The sequence below is a fragment of the Aplidium turbinatum genome, chromosome 12 (genome assembly GCF_918807975.1).
Source record: "Aplidium turbinatum chromosome 12, kaAplTurb1.1, whole genome shotgun sequence".
Lineage (NCBI taxonomy): Eukaryota > Metazoa > Chordata > Ascidiacea > Aplousobranchia > Polyclinidae > Aplidium > Aplidium turbinatum.
The window spans coordinates 14,197,604-14,217,443 of NC_137483.1; the positions used below are offsets into that span (position 1 = coordinate 14,197,604).

At 37.6% G+C, this 19,840-nt stretch overlaps 2 protein-coding genes across 2 annotated transcripts; one reads left to right on the forward strand and one right to left on the reverse strand.

Moving 5' to 3' along the window:
- Nucleotides 1-1,112: 1,112 nt before the first annotated feature.
- On the forward strand, nt 1,113-10,194 carry LOC145780736 (ATP-dependent RNA helicase DDX42-like). Its single transcript, XM_082592362.1, has 15 exons — nt 1,113-1,256; nt 1,775-1,863; nt 2,586-2,693; nt 3,031-3,099; nt 3,765-3,909; nt 4,323-4,626; nt 5,139-5,317; nt 5,706-5,854; nt 5,931-6,056; nt 6,895-7,053; nt 7,149-7,253; nt 7,604-7,723; nt 8,213-8,331; nt 8,590-8,829; nt 9,692-10,194. Exons 1-15 carry the CDS (start codon nt 1,202-1,204, stop codon nt 9,903-9,905), a joined length of 2,181 nt encoding a protein of 726 aa, XP_082448488.1. The 5' UTR covers nt 1,113-1,201; the 3' UTR covers nt 9,906-10,194.
- Nucleotides 10,195-10,811: 617 nt separating this feature from the next.
- Nucleotides 10,812-17,772, reverse strand: LOC145781116 (uncharacterized). The gene is made up of 2 exons (XM_082592871.1): nt 17,141-17,772; nt 10,812-12,362 (listed from the first exon to the last, which is right to left on the reverse strand). Exons 1-2 carry the CDS (start codon nt 17,366-17,368, stop codon nt 11,922-11,924), a joined length of 669 nt encoding a protein of 222 aa, XP_082448997.1. The 5' UTR covers nt 17,369-17,772; the 3' UTR covers nt 10,812-11,921.
- Nucleotides 17,773-19,840: the final 2,068 nt, after the last annotated feature.

Sequence of the window (19,840 nt, forward strand, 5' to 3'; positions counted from 1 at the left end):
AATATAGCCTCTGCCTTTATTTTTTGTTAGCTTGAAAAAAATATACCGAAAAGTAGAGCTCGACCGATATCACTTTTTCAGGCCGATACTAATATTTATAAAATTTTGAGGCTGATATCGATATATATCAACCAATATATATTAACTACGAAAAAATTGTTACCAACAAAGTTATTAAGCAACTAAACAGTCCAAGAAAGTTTATGCATTGGTTGCTGTAATGTAAAAACCATTTTTAACACTAATCACAAAAAAAAAACACAGAAACAACCAAATGCAATATTGGTTTGTGTTCAATTCACTAATCAAAGTGCAACAGTTTCAAACTGTTGTTCAAAGAACATGGTTCCTCAGCATTCATGCCAAGAAGAGAATATCTTTTGTCATTGTAAAGCAGTCTAACGCGACAGGAGTTGCTGCTAGGATTCGCACAAAGACCGGCGTCACCGCCACTAGCCCGATAAACAGAAGCACAAATACAGCAATTGAAGGGCGAACTCTAACCAGGTAGCACCAATTAAATAGGCAGCTAGAAGAGCGCCCTTCCACGTGCAAAAATGGATTGTGCACAGCCGCGTGCACGCAATTAAAACAAGAGAGTTTAAATGCGCTCTTCACAAGCACGTTTGAGTAACTTTTGTTTCTTCTAAAGGCATGTATGACTGCTTTTGAGTGTGCTTTTGCTGGCCGATGTTTATCGGCGAAAAATAGCCAATACAATATATCGGCTACCCCTGGTATCGGCCAATAAATATCGGCTGACCGATATATCGGTCAAGCTCTACCGAAAACTTTTCAACACTTCTCATGTCTTTATCAGGAATAGCATAATAATGATTACGTCTGCAAAATACTTTACGCTGGTAAAAATACCACAAAGTTATACATTGGAATTGACCAAAAATATAGAGTAAATTCATCTTTGCTTTTCTGTTCACTACTTCACTCTGTATGTCTTGGTCGATTTCAATCTTTGACGTATCTTCATGTCAGCATTTATGATCAGAGCAGAACCTTGTATACCATCTCCAAAAATTGTTTGTATCCACACTATGTGAAAGTCAAGTGTAATCGGAAGTTTTTGAGCTGTTTGAATATTTCTATAGGTTTGATTTATATATATATATTTCTGCTGTTTGTAATCCAGACAACCAGTAGTCTAACATCTCTGCATTACATATCTACTGCCTGCCATCTAAGCATGGATCGTAAAATGGGCAAAGGGCAAGGATTGAGTTCAGAGTACAATGCTCAAGGTAATTGTTTTATTGTTTGGTGAAACTTTAGACACAGAGTATTGCCTTGTGAACAGTTGAAGTCTTTTTAAAAACGTAATTTAAAAACCAAAAAACAAGTTGCATAGTTAACGTAGACTTCTTCATTTGTTCAGTCGTTTACGACTCTCGGTCACTCTATATATGTCATCTTTTTCCACATCTCTCGATCCCACGCAGTTCCTTCAATTCATGCACTCACATACCACTGTCATTTACGATTGTGCATAGTTAGCGTAAAAAGATGAAACTTACACAACTTGTATTAACATTATTGATAAACAAACTGTTAAATTTTTTTCTGTCAAAATATTAACAAATTTGTGCAGTGGACGTAATTACCTCGATGGTCGAGAATACGCACAGTCGCACATCAACCCTAGTTCAGTTATTTTGACTTTTTGTCTCTGAAATGTTCATACTTCAAAATCAAAGGCACCAGGTTTTATTTCTTCATTGGTTGCTGTGAATTGTGTTGTTATAACACATGGTCTATTCAGGTTACAAAAGAATGGCTTTTGTCACTGGAGGAAACTTGGCCCCAAACTTTGGAAGCTCTAACAAAAAGCCAACAAAGAGAAAAATAGATGTACGTAGCTGCTTCATAAGATTGTATCACAATTATTATCTTGCTGCAATAGGCTGCATCTGTTGCATCAGAAAAAATTGAATTTAAGTTGAGTTTTATGTCCATTGATTGTATGGTACCATATCGTATTTGGATTGTATTGTCAGTGTTGGGAAGGACTGGGGCCACTGAGCCGAGTTCAATAATAAAGCAAGAGCTTGTGTGATGCCCTAAGTTAAGTGTAATATATGTACTAGTACAAAGAAGTCAGTGTGTGAAATATGTTTTTGGATGTGTTGTGGCTTTCAAAGACTATGTTTTTGCTTCCAATGATCTTTAACTTTTTATTTTCAACTGCAGTCACATCTGATCAAAACACCAGAGTGCTATTTTTACCGCTGGTTTATGCCAATGGCAATCTTTCAACAAGCTGTGAAAGTTTTTTTAAAACTGCTGAGTGATAATGTTTTTCGTATCCCGTTTGGGAAATGTAAACTTCAAAAGAGTCTTATCTTTCTTGTTGCTTGCAAGCATATCTTCAATGATAACTCACTATAATAATGGACCTATACTGCCCATTGTGCGAAGTGCGAAGGTAGCTGTAGCCGTACGACGGCGTATATGCAATGTATCGAATCCAAAGTTGTTTTTTTGTCAAAATTTAAAAACATGTTTCTCACCAGGTATCAGTGTTATCGTCTGCAGAAAAATGATATCATAACTGCTATATCTTTTGTCTTTAGGAAAATGATGCGAGTGATGATGATTATTTCAATGATGGACTGGACGAAACTCCTGCAGAAGACGATATCATAGCGGCGTGTCCTTTTCTTTCAGAAGAGGAAAAGAAGGTAGCCTATACTGCTGGTTGTATGGCAGTGTTTTCCTTTTGGCTTTGGGATTGGCCAGTTTTGCTCCTATTCAATTACACTCAACAAAAATGTGCTTTTTTTTTCTCCAATTTTGCCAGTTTAAATTTGGGTTTTTTCTGTCGTTATTTACCTTCAAAAATAGTACATTGTTGACCAATTTGTTATTCTTGTAACTTAATTTTAAAGTTCATTTTTATAATGCAAGTTTTAAACCACTACTTACCAATCTTACCATTCAACTCAAAGTCACACGAGTTTGTGATAGCCTAGCTTGAGCCCATACAATGCGATGCATTAGTTACATTTCACTTTTCAGGAAATGAAGAACAAGCAAGAAGAAGAAATTGATCCACTTGAAGCATTTATGGCTGGCATTGACAATGAAGTAATTAAAAGATTGTTCTTATGAAGAGTGTAGTGTAGAATATAAACTAGTAAAATACGTTTTCTACTGCTACTCCAAGACGTGAATTTTATGGCAATCTCCCTTGAGATATTGTGTGGCATGCCAATTTTCATATTGCATAGAACAACAACTGTATGCTTTAAATACCGTAAAACAGCGCAAATAATACTACATTGATATAATGATAATATTAATAATAAATATTATCCATTAGACAAATCCAATAAAACATGAAGACCATATTGTGGTCAGACTTTAACTCACAAAATTTGGGCAAAGTTGGGCTGTTTTACGGTACGTCTTTTTGTTTCCATGTTAAAGCATATGTGACCTATCGTGTGTTAGTGTCGGTTTGTTATTTATTGCATAAATGATTCGATATTTTGAGCTCGAAATGCAAGATAGTGTTGGTCAGAATGATGTTAGAACATTTCTAATTGTGCTATCCAACTCTATGTTCTCGAACATCGTAATTGATTGACTTTACTAAACTTTTTGTAAATTAAAAATCTTGCAATGATATTGTAGTATAACCTTAATCCTTTTATCGCATTTTTTTTTTGTCAACGATGGCTATCACAGTTTGCAAATGTGTTGACGAAAATGCTTAATGCCCTTGAATTAATTTGTGACTTCCTGTCAAGGTGGCGTCACAAAATGCTGCCGCCGAGAAAACTGTCGTAGAAGACAAAAAAATGTCGAAGCGTTCGAAAGACGTCAGAGACGATTTGGAAGATTTGGACAGTGAGGAGTTGTATTACAAGTATATGGAGGAAAATCCAAATGCCGGTTGGTAATTTCACATACAACAAGGGTCTATTGATAAGCATGTCCTATATACAGTAAATCGATAACCATATTTACTCGAAACTTTTTGCTGGTTGTGCTTTCAAGAAAACCTCACATGAATCTGACTCAATAATGTCAGACAATCAACTGGCTATTGCATGTAAAGTAAAAACGCTTACTACAGTTGGTTGATTCATCAATTTAGGGTATGGAAATGATGTTGAAGGTTGTTTTTTTATCCATCGTACAGTTTTCCTAGATCCAAGCAAATGCTGTGTTGTTGCTTGAATTCGTCTGCCTCCACCCAGAAAGTCAACTCTTTTTACATTGATTCAACATCTGTAGACGTTGAATCAATGTAAAAAAGAACCGATATGCTCTGAACTTGTGGATCCCATATCTTGCTTTTCCAGGTAAAATGTTTCTGGATGACGATGACGTCGTTGAATACGATGAAGATGGAAATCCGATAGAGGTGAAAGCTCCCAGCAAGAAAGTGATTGAACCTTTGCCAATTATTTATCATTCCGAAATTGGCTACCCCGACTTTGAAAAGAATTTCTACGTCGCACACGAAGAGATTGCTAAACTAACTGCCGCAGAGGTCAATGAATTGCGAGTTAAACTTGGAATTAAAGTCTCTGGATTCACTCCTCCTAAACCCGTATCAAGCTTTGGACATTTTGGTTTTGATGACAAGCTCATGCAGTGCATCAGGTAATATAGTGACACAACTGCGGTCGAGAAATACGTTTTGTTTTATATGCAGATTTTATTTTGTCTGCAGTTGTCTGCTTTTGTCTACGTTGAATCGGAATGGCCCGTTTCGGTGAGTCCGATTTTGTGAGTTCCCTATTCGGTGAGAGCCTTTTTCGGAGAGTTTCCTATTCGGTGATTTTTTAATTTTTTTTTTTAATTATCGGGTACCGTAGCCTAATTATCATTGCCGTGTTAGGGTTAGAGTCTTATTTCAACGTTTAGCGACGTTAAAACGATGTAAAAGCTGCTATGGTAATTAGGCTACGGTACCCAATAATTTTCAAAAAAAAAAATTCAAAAAATCGTCGAATAGGAAACTCTTCGAAAAAGGCTCTCACCGAATAGGGAACTCACCGAATAGTAGCAGACCCACGTTGAATCAATGCAAAGTATGATTGATTTACTGTCTGGTGCTGTGTTGATCTACTTGTTACGTTTGCTTCACATTTACTCAATATTGTGGCTCACAGAAAGCAAGATTACACCCAACCAACGCCCATCCAAGCTCAAGGCATACCGTGCGGCTTGTCTGGCCGAGATATGATTGGGATTGCGAAAACTGGTTCGGGGAAGACAGCGGCCTTCGTATGGCCAATGCTGATCCACATTATGAGTCAGCCGGAGTTGGCCCCAAAAGATGGACCCATCGGTATGGTAATTGTATTTGAACATTTGTTCTACTGAGTTCTCAGCCTTGTGCTTACAGCCAGGAAGAACGCTCCTTTGTACATTACGCCAAGTATTAGAATTTCACTACGAGATACCTCCGCTCCAACACATCCCAAAAAAGATTTTTGAATCTGAGAAAAGCTTTTTATGGCTGTTTTATGATGTTCGTCTACAATGAAGACTTGTCTGTGGGTGTTTAAATTTTAGCTAATTGTTATTTTTGCAACAAAGTTTTCCTGCATTTAGACTTACATTACCCAAACAGCAAAATCCGTCATTTTTACATTGATTCAACATCTGCAAACGTTGAATTAAATGTAAAAATGACGGATTTTATTGTCTGGATATATGTTGCCATTGACTTCCAGGAGTGATCGTTGCTCCGACCAGAGAGCTCTGCCAGCAAATCACCTTGGAATGTCGCCGGTTTGGCAAAGTGTATGGACTACGCTGTGCATCATGCTACGGAGGTGGGAACATGTACGAGCAGCAAAAGGCACTTGCCGAGGGGTGCGAGGTAGTATGATGTCACAAACTACCACCAATGAGATCCAGCCATACGTTACTGAAGTGACTCTTGTTGCTTTGTTCAGATTGTAGTCGCCACACCTGGTCGCATTATTGACCATGTCAAGAAAGGGAACACTAATTTACGACGAGTCACATATTTGGTCTTCGATGAAGCAGACAGGATGTTTGAGATGGGCTTCGAGTATCAAGTAAGATACGTCTTTGCACACAATACCGGCAGTATTTGTACTCCGCGTTTTAATAATAATAATGCTTGTTTTTATATACCGCTGTATCTATCGCAGAATGCGTTGCTCCTCAGCGCTTTACAAAGCAGACAGTGTCAATATTCAAATGTTTTTACTCGGTTTCCACGTTAAAACTCTTCAATACTTCATCTTGGCCATGGTATTGCGGAACTGTTCTTTATCTTAGGTTCAGGTGGCAAAATTGAATGTCAAATGTGGCAAAATGACAATGAAGATATGTTTGCGAGAAAGCAACAAAATGATTATAGCACTACATCAGAAGCTCACAAACGCCAAGTGCTGCAACGAATGTTAGAACTTAATCCCTATCCGAGAGGGCCAAGACGTTACATTTTGTAGTAATATCACATCGGCATTCAGATCGAAAGTTGCAGATAAAGTAGAAATGAAAAAAGCGCCATATTTCGTCTGCAAAAAAAGCTTGTTTCAGAATTGTACAAAAAATTATATAAATGTTAAATTGATAAAGCTTTGGTAGAGAGTTTGATTTACATGTTTTATTAAACTTTCAAATGTTAAATTATTGAATACTTGTCAATAAAAGAACACTAATATCTTTTGGCAATGTAATACTGCACTTTTTGTGGCCTGTCTAAGCTTATAGCTTGTTCTACCTACAAAAAAACTTGAAAACTACTACCGTAGTGCATGTGACTGTTTGCACAGATAACTATTTTTCATTTACGACATTCACATCAGCCAGTAGGCTTTCATATCATGGTGATGAAAGAAACTCATAGAATCAATGAAGTTCACTAAAATGTTTATCCGCGTCCAGGTTCGTTCAATTGCAAACCACATACGACCAGACAGACAGACGCTGCTGTTCAGTGCAACGTTTCGAAGGAGAATTGAACGGCTAGCCCGGGACATATTGACCGACCCTGTACGAATAATACAAGGCGATGTGGGAGAAGCAAACACAGATGTAACACAGGTAATTTTTCTCAACTAGATCTGGAAAAAGTTGGCTTTACATATTGTGTTGTAGGCTATTGTTTATTCATGCATCTTTTTCTTGTTGTTTAAAAGGTGGTCGAAGTATTAAAACACGCAGAAATGAAGTGGAAATGGCTAACGTCACGGATTGTTCCTTTCACAAGCGAAGGGAGTCTACTGGTTTTTGTCACCAAAAAGGTAAGTGTTATTCGTCATCGAAAACTTTCATGCCGGTACCACACGCAGTGATGTAACTGGCAGAAAGGAGCCAATGGTCATTGGTCAAGTAGCAGAAATGTACCACGACCATGTTTTAGTTCACAATGTAGCCAATAAGCTAATTTTAAATAGATAACTTACTTTAGCAGGCTAACCTAATTTAGTAAGATAACCTAAGCTAATTTAAGATAAGTTTATTGTAAAAATATTTAGTGACATCGCTGTGCGTGCATTGTAAATCTCTTCAGAACAGGCCTGACATGCAACGCCACTGACTTTGCAAACGGAATCGCAATATTTTTTGACATTGTCTCATCATTTCATTGCAGGCGAACGCCGAAGAGCTTGCAACCAATTTGAAGAACGAAGGATATGATGTCGCTCTAATCCACGGAGACATGCACCAGTTCGACCGTAATCAAGTCATAAGCAACTTTAAAAAGAAACAAGTAACTATAGCACGATTTTCTAAATCAGCAACTGCTCAAACAGCAAAAATCCGTCATTTTTACATTGATTCAACTTCTGCAGATGTTGAATCAATGTAAAAATGTCGGATTTTGTTTTCGAGGTATAGTTTTAAAGTTCGAAACACTGAACTTCAATAAAACGCGAGTGGCCTACGTCGAATGGGTGTTTTTCCCAAATGTGTTGCCACCGTGCTAAATCCTCTTTGTATCTTGTTTCAGTTTTTTCAAGCCCGTCTTCTGTCACCTCTACCATTTTCTGGTCTTATTCCATGTCATGTAGTGTTTGCGTTGGATTGGTTAAAAAGGCGAACTAAACTACGGTAGCCTAAATCTGAGGTTCCAAATGTTCAACAACCTAGACCGCAAAATCCGCCACTTTGATTCAATACATCCGATTCAACTCCGTCAATACAGAACTTTGACTGAGTTTGTTGTCTGTGAAAGTGACAAGCTATTTTACGCACGTAGGTTGCAACACTGGTGGCGACTGACGTGGCTGCGCGAGGTCTCGACATTCCTTCCATAAAGAACGTGGTCAACTTTGACGTTGCGCGTGACATCGATACGCACACGCACCGGATTGGAAGGTTAGTGCGTGACGTCATTCGATCCATGCGTAACAGCATTCACAATCGGGAAGCTAATGGCTCTAAAGTCTAAATGACTCACAGATTGGCCAATGTACCCTTAGTTTGCACATTTTTGTAAAAACGAGCTTTTTATTTATCAGTTTGTGCACGGGATAATTCTTATGTAGACAACGTTGTTAAAACCATGGCTTTGATCTTTCGGCCTCCTTGTTTCATTTTCGTCTGAACATTCTAAGTCTTCCTTTCATTTAACAGGACCGGTCGTGCCGGTCATAAGGGCACCGCCTACACCCTGGTCACCTCCAAGGACACACAATTTGCTGGGGACCTGGTTAGAAACCTCGAAGGGGCCGGTCAGAGAGTTCCCGAACCGTTGATGCAACTTGCCTTGCAAAACTCTCGTTTCCGAAAATCAAGGTACAAGCATGGCAAGGGAAAGCAAGTGTCGGCTTTCCCCACTAGAGATCGTCCGGGATTAGGAGCAGCAACATCAAGGTAAGTTACTTGTCTAACCAATTACAGAACTTCATTTAGATCAGTGCTCTTCAACAGGGTTTCCGCGGAACCCTAGGATTCTTTGGAACATGAAGTGGGGTTCCGTGAGTTTAAATGGATCCGCGAGGGTTCCTTGTTTATCAGAGAAATTGATTTCTTCCGTCAGTGTATTGATGCGTCGTTCTAAATATTTAAATCACTGTACCGCGTTCATACTTCAAGTAGGCCAGTTTGTTAAATAAGAGGTAGGGTGCAGCTGCCGAAAAAAATATTGACAGTAACGTTGTTGTGTCACTTGTTCATCATGCTATTAACGAGACCGTTTTTGTTTTAATCTGAATTTTTTTGGGGGTTTCCGTGACAAACATGAAAGTAAATCAGGGTTCAGCGATGACAAAAAGTTGAAGAGTGTTGATTTAGATCCAAACCGTTACGTTGATTACCCATTATTGTTAATCAGAGATAATTGACCATTTTCTGACAAGTTAAATTTCTGAGTTTGTCCGAAAATGTTTTGTCACCCCTGAGAATGCATAGCCGAGAGCCCTGATTCGACATCGCTCAATAGCATGTAGCTGTGTGTTTGGAAGGACACTTACTGGAACGCCTGAAGGTGTAAGCCTTAATACTACGACCTCTTAAAAATTCCTAACAATGCTTAAAATCTCCTGACGAAACATGGTAAAATCCCCTGACGAAACATTTCGTGTGCGCGCCCATATTTACCGTTCTGCACAAACTTACGATAAATTTGCTCATTTCTCTATGAAAGTGAAGAGTTTCCAAGTGAAACGAACGATACTTGTGTGTTGCTGTGAACTTCGCTGTGATGTGAAAGCTTTAAAATTGCCTTTCTCTGCAGCAAGCCTGCTGCCAACACCACAGCCGCATTCCGTGCGTCACAGAGTGGTGTTCTTGGTGGGAGGGCGTCGTCGATGAAAGAATACTTTCAAAACCAATACAAGTCGAACTTCGTGCAAAGCTCGGAGCCCGCCGCGTCGACGACGTGGAACAGTGGGGACGCATTTAAACTGCCGGGTAAAGGGAGAAAGAAAAAGTCAAGATGGGATTCATGACAGCGCTGCATCAAGGACGATCAACGTTACGGAAGAGTCTCTTTCAGGGCTTGTGTCCAGCTACATTTTTTGCAAGAACGTTGCAAATAATGGTAATGAGATTTCCCCAAAAATGTATGAAAATATTTTGTTACAAATCTTACATTTGAGCTACAGTTTAGTGTGGATACTTGTTCCTATTGGCGCAAATAAGCTGGTCCGAAGCAGGCGGGTAAAGACATACAGAATGGTTTTTGCGAATCCTGATGATTAACGCTTGTTTTCACGATGTACAAATAAAACATTACGTTTTATTTTATATACTATCGTGGTCTTTACGTTTAAAACTTAGTGGAAGTTGTAGAAAAAGACGCTAGTTGGCCCTGTAAAGATTTGTTTCAATAATTACCTATTAAAAAAAACGTCGTTATAGATTTTAACTCAATCACAGGACATCGCTTTAAAGACGGCAAATTATTTACTCCGTGTAGAGATCTAGTATATTTTCTTACAATAGCTCAGTGTGATGAAGCTTTACTTTTGGAAGTTAACGATGAAATAATATTTTACACGATCAACCTTAGGTATGCGAGGGAAGCGGCGTACGCGAGGCTATAGCCATTGCCCCTTTTAAAAAAAAATTTACTATTAATTTTTAAAATAATGTTTTAGCTTGTTTGTGGTACCGTCAATTGTTTAAACTCCTCATGTAGATGATTGAAAAACGTCAGGTGTTTTAGGTGCGGTATTGTGAACGATTTTCTTCGACAAGATCAAGTAGGCCTAATGATGCTGTAAAGTGTAACTTTTGTGTTATTGAGCCACATGCCCGCCACCTCGTTGGTTCGTGCGACTATTTAGAATGGGCTTTAGCAGTTCCATTGATGCCTGGCTAGGTGCTGCAAGAACCACCATGCGCTGTTTCGTAGAGTGTCAATGTATTTAAGTTGTATATTTTTTACAGTAAAAAAAACTTTCACACGATCACGTCGAATTCAACGTCATATCACAAATTTCAAACCTAAACCAATTTTTATTGCTAAATTGTCCACCCTGAAAACGACTTTTCTGTTTACTTGTACCGGTAAAGTTGTTTTTTGTTTTTTTCCCAATGATAAAACACAACACGTTCTACATTCTTGCTGAGACGCTGTTCAAATATCACGTGCCGCAATTTTTATACTGTTCCTCCTCCCACCGTATAAGGGAACGTTCAAATATTACGTAACGCCTTCGAGGGGGAGGGGGGGGTTTATGCAAAGCGTTACGTTAGCGTCACATCAGGGGGGAGGGGGTTCAAGCAAAACGTTACGTAACGCTTTCGAGTACGGAATGGTAGTTTTTTGTGCTGAATTCGTAGTGAAAAAGCGTTACATGGGGGAGGGGGGGATTGAAAAAAGCGTTACATGGGGGAGGGGGGGATTGAAAAAAGCGTTACGTTGGCGTTACATGGGGGAGGGGGGAGTCAAAAATTCGGAAAAAAAGCGTTACGTAATACGTGAACGTTCCCTAACGCCACAAATGATGCGTTAGCGGAATTATGACGGTCCCGACACCTCTACCAAGGACGTCACGCGATATTTGAACAGTCTCGAAGCCATTTTAAACCAATGTTGGCTTGCAAGATTCAATCGGTACACACAAGCATACACCAAGAAGACGTTTAAGCTTGTTTGGTCATTGAAGGCATAGCGGCGTAATTACTGTCAACTTAAGTGTTTGTAGTATTTTGACAAAACATTACAGATTTCTCTGGTTATTCGGTTTGGTCGAGCAAGGTTTACTGTACTCTGTAGTTACTTACATAGTACATATATAAATATACCTTTTTTCAAATAATTTCGTAGACTTCTTCAACAAAGCTATGAAACATTATTTTTGCTAAACGGGAGAAAACTTAAAGGCCCGTAATTACCAAAGCACAGCTGTCATTGCTTCTTCAAATCATTTTCAATCCCATGGTGAAAGAAAGCTTTAATTGCAACACACAACCATTCTTCCAGCCAAGTTGCTTGTTTTATCTTGTATATTGAGCAATCAGCTTTTCTTTGGGTCTGTGTATGCGCCAAGCGCCCATTCAAATAGGGCCTTGTTTGTAATGGTGCCATTTTTCAAAAGATAAAAGTTAGCTGATGAGGTTTCTGTTTTGGCTCTAATTTTTGTTCCCCTAAATTGTATACTTTCAACAGGAAATGTTTTGACTTTTCCTTTGCTAAAAAGACCGTACGTCAAAAACGTCACAGTTTCATGATCAGTTGATAGAAACACCTTCCTAGCGACAGAGTTGACATACTTGAAGGCTATTAACAGAACAGCAACAGCAGTGATGCCATAAATGTAAGGCAACATTTTTCCAAATGCACTCTGGTAAATTTTTGCTGCAGTACTTGGGCGTTCATTGGAGACTTCTGGTTCTTTGTAACTGAAAGAGCCTACTAAGTCAATAGATACAATTGCAGATATACCACAAGCGAGCGTCTGAAATATAAATATTGTTTGTTAGAACTTAGGTGATAAGATCACATGAATGATCTCATAACATTACCCTGTATATCGAAAAGTTATTTTGTCTGTGCAGTACTGACAATCAAAATAAATGCGTTTGAAATAAGGAGCACCAAATCTGATTAGGGCACTTACATAGTTTAACCCAGGTCTGGTCAAGATATGAAGAATGGCAGATGTGAAAAATACCATATTTACTACTAGGGTGTTTCATTTTTTCACCATTGTTGAAATTCGAAATGCCTGGGGTCCCATCTGGTGGTATTTGGGGTAAAAAGTTTACACCCCAAATTTTTTAAATTATTACGTCATATTGAGGTGGTCCACGAGGTTTGAAAATTTTGGGCCGAGGTCAAAATCTCGAAATTTGGCCGTATCTCCAGAACCAATCATCATAGATTGACAAAATTAGTGTCAAAATGCGCAGAAGGGTCGGTTTCCTATACCTTATGTAGAGAATATTAAGGTCTATCTGCTTCAGAAAAAAAGTTATTTCAAAAAATCTGATTTTCGGTCTATTTTCTCCTGATGAACAGAGATCAGGAGATCAAGATAAAACGTTTTTTTGTATTTTTCACTCTTGGAAGCTGCTATTGTGTTATTTCAAAGTTATTTCAAAAAATCTGATTTTCGGTCTATTTTCTCCTGATGAACAGAGATCAGGAGATCAAGATAAAACGTTTTTTTGTATTTCTCACTCTTGGAAGCTGCTATTGCGTAATAATTGTCCTTGTTCGTTTTGCAAGAGATGAAACGGTAATAATTGAAGGTATTACTACTAGGTATATACATAATGTAACCGTTGAGGAAGAGGTATGCTGTTCAGTGTTCACCTGCTTTAGATTTTTATTTATCTGTGTCATTATGGCATGGCGATGTATACTGCTGGCCATCCCAACGCGGCAACAGCCAAATAATGTGGGGGCCTATACGAAATTTCAATTTACCGACTGAGATAAGTGTTACAACATGAAATCAGCAATTTTCATTGCTCAAGTAATGTTTTTTAGCCTAAAAATTGTAAATACGGTGCCAAAACGTAATTAAGATGTAATATTATTAAATAAGTGGCAAGAAAGCAGAACAATAGCTACATGTTAAGAATACCATGAGAATCAAGATATCAACAGAATCAAGGTACACGAAATCAAGAGTGACCCAACTTGCAAAACGTTCAGTATGTTAAAAAATTCGTTTTCTAATCCAGAAGTATTTGTTTTTAGTAATAATTAGGGCCATTTAAAGTCATTAAAGTCATATTTTTTTCTATGCATCAGTAAGTCGTGAAATCAATTTTAACGCAAAAACCGCATCCCTATGAGGTATATTAAGAAAATTATGAAGTCATATAAAGTCATATTTTCCTGGTTAGGTCATAAATCAGCTTTTCAAGGTATATAGTCATATTTTTGAGTTATAAAGTCATACCGTTGTATACTTTAAATAAAAAGTACCAATTTAAGCGGTTTAAGCTTAAAGTTTACCAATTAAGCACTAAGAAAGTAAGGCAATCTCTGATTGAACGAAGGCAAACTGTAGGATTAGCCTAAATAACACTTACAGTCACAGACCTATATTTTATGAGGTCACACATTGCATTATGAGGTCACACATTGCATTGTGTTGCAACACAATCTGTTAACAAATTATGGAGCTACAAAGACAAGACATTTCACCAGCGCTTTATGCAAAACTGCAGAAGTGTCAACCCACATCAGCGTCTGTAGAGTGCTCATTTTCCTTACTTAAGTCATTTTTACGTCCAAATCGTAACTTCAAAGACTCTAACATTCCACACTACATGAAACTGTACTACAACAGTGGTTTAAAATAAAAATGGATGTGTATTACTGTTATGTTGCATATATTTTACTCTTTAGTTCCGTGAGTGACGTTGTTCGCATGTAAAAATAAACGATTTTCACATAAAGTCATATTTTCCAAAAAATAAAGTCATATTATTGATTTTTTAAGGTCATATAAAAATGGCCCTAGTAATAATTCATGCAAAAACGCCTTTTTTACGCCTAATACTTGTTAGTTGCCAAAACTTAATAGGCCCCCACATTGTTTGGCTGTTGCCACGTTGGGAAGGCCAGTAGTATAGATCGCCATGCATTAAGGCCAAGTATTAGAAAGTGGATGCAAAACTTCAAGGAATTGGAGAGAAATGTGCTTCTCCTTAATTCAGATATAGTCAGTCACTATTTTTACTTTTGAGGAAGAAAGTACTAGCCGAAACTAATCTTAAGTTTTTGAAGAAAATACCCCATTTGAAAGATGAACTGCTGAAAGATGCAGTTGGCATATGGAACAAAGCTGGTTTTCCAGTGCTTAGCAAACAGAGAATTGAAGCGAAGTTAAAAGACGTGATAAAGAAGTACAATACAGCAAGAAAGAAGGAAATGAAACGCAGAGGTAATGAGGTTAATCAAAAATGGTTACAGAACTTGTTCGATATATGTGCAATGTGCATGCAAGTGTTCGATCTCTGAAAAGCCGGTTGTTTTACAAAAGAAACTCTCCTGCAGCTGTGAACTCGAAAACCGAGTCCAGGAGAAAGAAATCGCTTTCTTGAAAGATCAGCAAAAAGATCGAAAAATGTTTATCGGTGGCATAGATGTCAACCATGTAGAAAAGGCTTTGGAATGGGAAAATCATAAAAGGAGGTGAGAAACGAGCAGTGAAGTTAAACAAACAAGCACTTCTGGCATACAACCTGCTAAAGCATCGGCACTACTATGTTCGAAACAGAGAAAAAGAAATGAAGCAGTTAGATATCTACAGTACACCGTAGCGAAAGCGACTGTGATGGGGATATAAATTGGAAAGATAATAGGCCTAAGGATTTAAGGAACATGAGCCTCTGAAACCAGCTGTTGGGGGAAAAATGTACAAGAGAGTACGGTACATTCTTTTTCAATAAATGATAGAAGTTGTGTACCTGCTGATCGTAGTATGACTTCGGTACGCCAGCAGTCAGATTTTATGAGGTCGGTTCTTGGAAAAGATCAAATAGCTGCATTACCTTTGACAGTATACCGCCAATGACAAAAAACAAGAGAAAAGTCTCTGATGGAAAGTGAGAAACTTCTCAACTCAGCTTCTGCCATGCAGTTATGTTATGGTGCGTTGTCGATAAAATAGATCAATACGTTTTCTTGGGTCAACTTGTTGGTGATAATGGCATGAAGCACGAAAGTGTGCCTGCTGTTAAATCTTTTCCCAAAAGCGTGTCGGTCACTGCAGAACTGATTTTTGACACCATCATCCAGGAGGCTTGCAGGTTACATCTATCTCAAGTATATTCAGTCATCATGACCGTTGGCTGATATGACTGCTCTCAACACAGGAAAAAAGTCAGGAGTCAATACTCGACTGGTCAATTATTTTAATGATGAAGTTAGTCATGATATTCCGGAATGGCCCGTTTCGGTGAGTCCGATTCGCTATTCGGTAATTTTTTGAATTTTTTTTTAAATTATTGGGTACCGTAGCCTAATTAATTATCATTGCCGTTTTAGGGTTAGGAACTCACCAAATAGTAGCAGACCCATGATATTCATACCCTTGAATGTATGTTCCACATAAACGAAATATATCTTCCCCATGTCATTTCTTTTGTGGACGGCGCCAAGAAGGGTCCTGGAGCAATGCAAGATGGGGTGTTTCTTAACCAGATAGCAAGACTAGACGAGCCAAGTATTGGAACCTTAACACCAACTGACCAGTTGAACGTTCCTTCAATTATTACCGTTTCATCTCTTGCAAAACGAACAAGGACTATTATTATGCAATAGCAGCTTCCAGGAGTGAAAAAATGCAGAAAAACGTTTTATCTTGATCACTTGATCTCTGTTCATCAGAAGAAAATAGATTGAAAATCAGATTTTTTGAAATAACTTTTTTTCTGAAGCAGATATACCTTAATATTCTCTACATAAGGTATAGGAAACCGACCCTTCTGCGCATTTTGACATTAATTTTGTCAATCTATGATGAGTGGTTCTGGAGATACAGCCAAATTTCGAGATTTTGACCTCGACCCAAAAATTTCAAACCTTGTGGACCACCTCAATATGACATCATAATTCAAAAAAATTTGGGGTGTAAAGTTTTTACCCCAAATACCACCAGATGGGACCCCAAGCATTTTGAATTTCAAAAATGGTGAAAAAATGAAACACCCTAATATTTACTCCCATTGTAAACCCTGCCTTATAAAGCTTGTTTTTGTGTCATCATTAAAATTGAGGGGGGGGGGATTACAATCGAATAAATATGATGATCCCAACAATAAATATCTTAAGGAGTGCTGTTCCAAGTCACTAAAAGCCAAGGAGTATTTTCTTTTGAGCATTTAAAACCCCTTTTACGCCAAACAAACTATATTTTAGTTTATTTATTAAGTCATCCTGATGTTCATATTGGACTTTGTGGTCTGGCAATTCATGTGTCAAACAAACTTACGCAAGAAAGTTTTATTCTTTTGTGATTTAATTTGTATCACAATAGTTCACTAAGACTTACTAAATGTTTTCCTTTATTCAGTTTATATATTTTTTATTCATGTGACAATTCATCGTTTGTTGCATGTGTTGGTTTTTTATCATTTGTGAATAGCAAAGATCTTATATTACAAAAAAAGTGTTACTACTTAAAGGCTTTTTAGGTCTAACAAACCAACACACTGATGTTGAATGTATAGTCAGTTTAAAAAAATTACCATTAAGTAACAAAATAATACTCACTCCAAAAATAACAAATATTCTTGGCATTGTTGGATCAAAGGTGTGATTGTGATATAACAAAAAGCCTTTTCTTGTCTTTTCAGTAATAGGTTGTGGAGCATTTGTGCTGAATAATTTCTTTTTCCAATTACCCATATTCACAATATGCTGCTTGAAATAAGTTGCAGAATATCTCAACATCAATCCTTTCATCACTGGATATCCAGCAATACGCATCTTCCAAAACATTTTGAAACCATTTAGCCTAGGAAGCTAAAACCTCAATTGCTAAGGTAACAGGGATCAGTTGTCAGTAGATGTTACAGAAAATATATTTCGCACTTATTCAGTGCATCGTCAGTTCTGATAAAGGGCAGTTAAAACCTACAAGTAATGTTTTAAACAACATTACAGTGACGCAATAATGCCAAAACATGAGCGTAAAAAATTGAAAAAGCATAAGCGTAAATATTGAAAAAAATGCTGAATGAAAACTAAACCAAGCCGGCAGTAAAGTAAATTACGTATCAAATATAAATTATAAACTAGAAATGATGAAAGAGCGATGAGCAAAGCCTGCAAATGTAGCGTTGTGACAAATTACGGCAAAGAAAATAAATAAAGTATATGCGGAACACGGCAGTCAAAGGCAGTGATAAACAAACTAAGTACAGCGAAAATAATTAAATGGAGCGTCTTAGAAAACACAAAATGTAGCGTTGTGGAAAAAAGAGTAGGCAAAGAAGGCAGTGAATAATAAGGCAGTAAAATATTTAAAAAAATACCAAAAATGTAGTGGAGCGTCAAAAAGTTAAACTTGTGGCAGAATTAATTTTTGGATATTTATTTTGGCATGTATCCTATGTATCCATTTATCTTCACAAGCATCTAGATTATCAATATTGGGTTGTTCAACAAATGTGACATTGTAGCATTGGGAAAGTTGTGGTTCAGTACTTAGATCATGAAATACAGCAAAATGTTTTAATAACGCAGCCCTGTCATTATTAGAAGAAAAATCGAAAGTGTTCCAAGTTGCACGATGGCCTGACCAGCGAACCGAAAATTTATTAACCGTTTGTCCAACATATTGTTCATGGCAAAGTAAACATGTTGCTACATAAATCCCATAATTGCTGCAATTGAGTTCCTGTTTTAACTTAAAAAGTCTTTGCGGAGTGCTCAATGTCGTTGTACGTGAAACCATTGACAAACGATGATGACCATGGTTACCACACAACGCACAGCGACCACAAGGGGCAGAATAACCTCTTTGTAGAACAGAAGATTGGATTTTTTTTGATAGATCTTTGTAGTTTGTAACATAATTTCCAATTGTTTTTGGCCTTGTGTATGTGACCATGACATCAGGTTTAAGTTCCTTTTCTTTTTCACTCATTTTTAATAAAGCTGGGAAAGCAGTAGCCCACACAGTCTTGCTGTTTTTCTTTTGAGGTTTAGGTGGCCTAAGTCTGTCAGTCCAAGTTGAAGCAATTCCAATCATGTCATTTGTCATCGCGATAGGGAAATCTGACCTAGTAGCTTTTTCTTTGAGTCTTGACAAGCTGGAAATGTAATGTTCATGGCACTCATTCAGAAGACGCATTCGAATGGCTTCTCCGTATAATATGGATTTGAAGGTGGATATAGGGTGGTGCGACTTTCCATTTATGAAGTAACGATCTTTTGCTGTAGCTTTGACGAAATCTTCAGTTGTAAATTTAAACTTGTAAATTTAAACTTGGTCAGCTCAGCATCAGCCAAGAGCAGTTAGCTACATTTAGCCTAGGCCTATCCTATTACATGCAAGACAACAGCTCTTTTAGTGTATTCTTAAAGTGTTGGTAGCATAGCATTTATTCTGTGTCCAAGGTAACAAAATCACTTTTTAAATCATGCATAGGCTTCCCCTGTAAAAACTATTGTACACAAGGTTCTTCATTTAACAGAATAACTTACGGTACAGCCTACAGCAATTTCCTCATCCTATGCATGGATAACATCTTTTTGCATTCCTGTTAAGTTACAAGTCATTTGTCACAACATATTGGAGAAGATTAGTCTGCAAACTACCTACAAACATCACTTGTTGCGTTTAAGTAATCTTAGTCAGGGTCTAAAGTTTTCACAAAAGGCAAGACATTTAACGTCATGCGATAATGCCTATACCAACTTTTTTAGATATCTGCTATGTTTGGCATATACTGTATTGTTTTTTGTTGTAATGGTCAGAAATAAAACAAAACAAGCTGAACTGGGCTGAACCACATTAGAGAAACCTCTTCACTCATTCAATTTTTGTGATACTCAATCAAAGTTGCCTCAATGGACATGGCTCTTTCGCCTTAGTTGTGTGATGTTCTAGGCGTTACCATGCTCCAATCACAACAGTGTTGCCATACGCTGTTCAGTTTTTTTGCACACTTCCTAATAAAATACTAAGTTGAAGATAAATAGGCTACGCTATTTATTTTGCAGGTGCCAAGCTGTTTTTGTGTTCAGTTATTGAAAATCAAATAAAAAAAATTCTAAAAAAATATTGTTGAAATCGCTTCCAGACTTCTCAAATTGTTTTTATTGTGATTAGTTGCAAATACAGTAGGCTACCTTACCACAAGGTTTGGGGATCGATGCACGAGTCACACTGTTGGGTTAACAAATATTTTATTCCTCTATTTTTAGTCTTTCATGTCTGAGGTGTTGCAAGTTGCAACCGTTGCC

Coding starts and splice junctions, on each gene's coding strand:
- LOC145780736 (XM_082592362.1), top strand. CDS start 1,202: ATGGATCGTAAAATGGGCAAAGGGCAAGGATTGAGTTCAGAGTACAAT. Junction 3,100..3,764: donor TGGCTGGCATTGACAATGAA/GTAATTAAAAGA, acceptor CTTCCTGTCAAG/GTGGCGTCACAAAATGCTGC. Junction 7,724..8,212: donor GCAACTTTAAAAAGAAACAA/GTAACTATAGCA, acceptor TTACGCACGTAG/GTTGCAACACTGGTGGCGAC.
- LOC145781116 (XM_082592871.1), bottom strand. CDS start 17,368: ATGTTTTGGAAGATGCGTATTGCTGGATATCCAGTGATGAAAGGATTG. Junction 12,363..17,140: donor GAATATTTGTTATTTTTGGA/GTGAGTATTATT, acceptor TTTATATTTCAG/ACGCTCGCTTGTGGTATATC.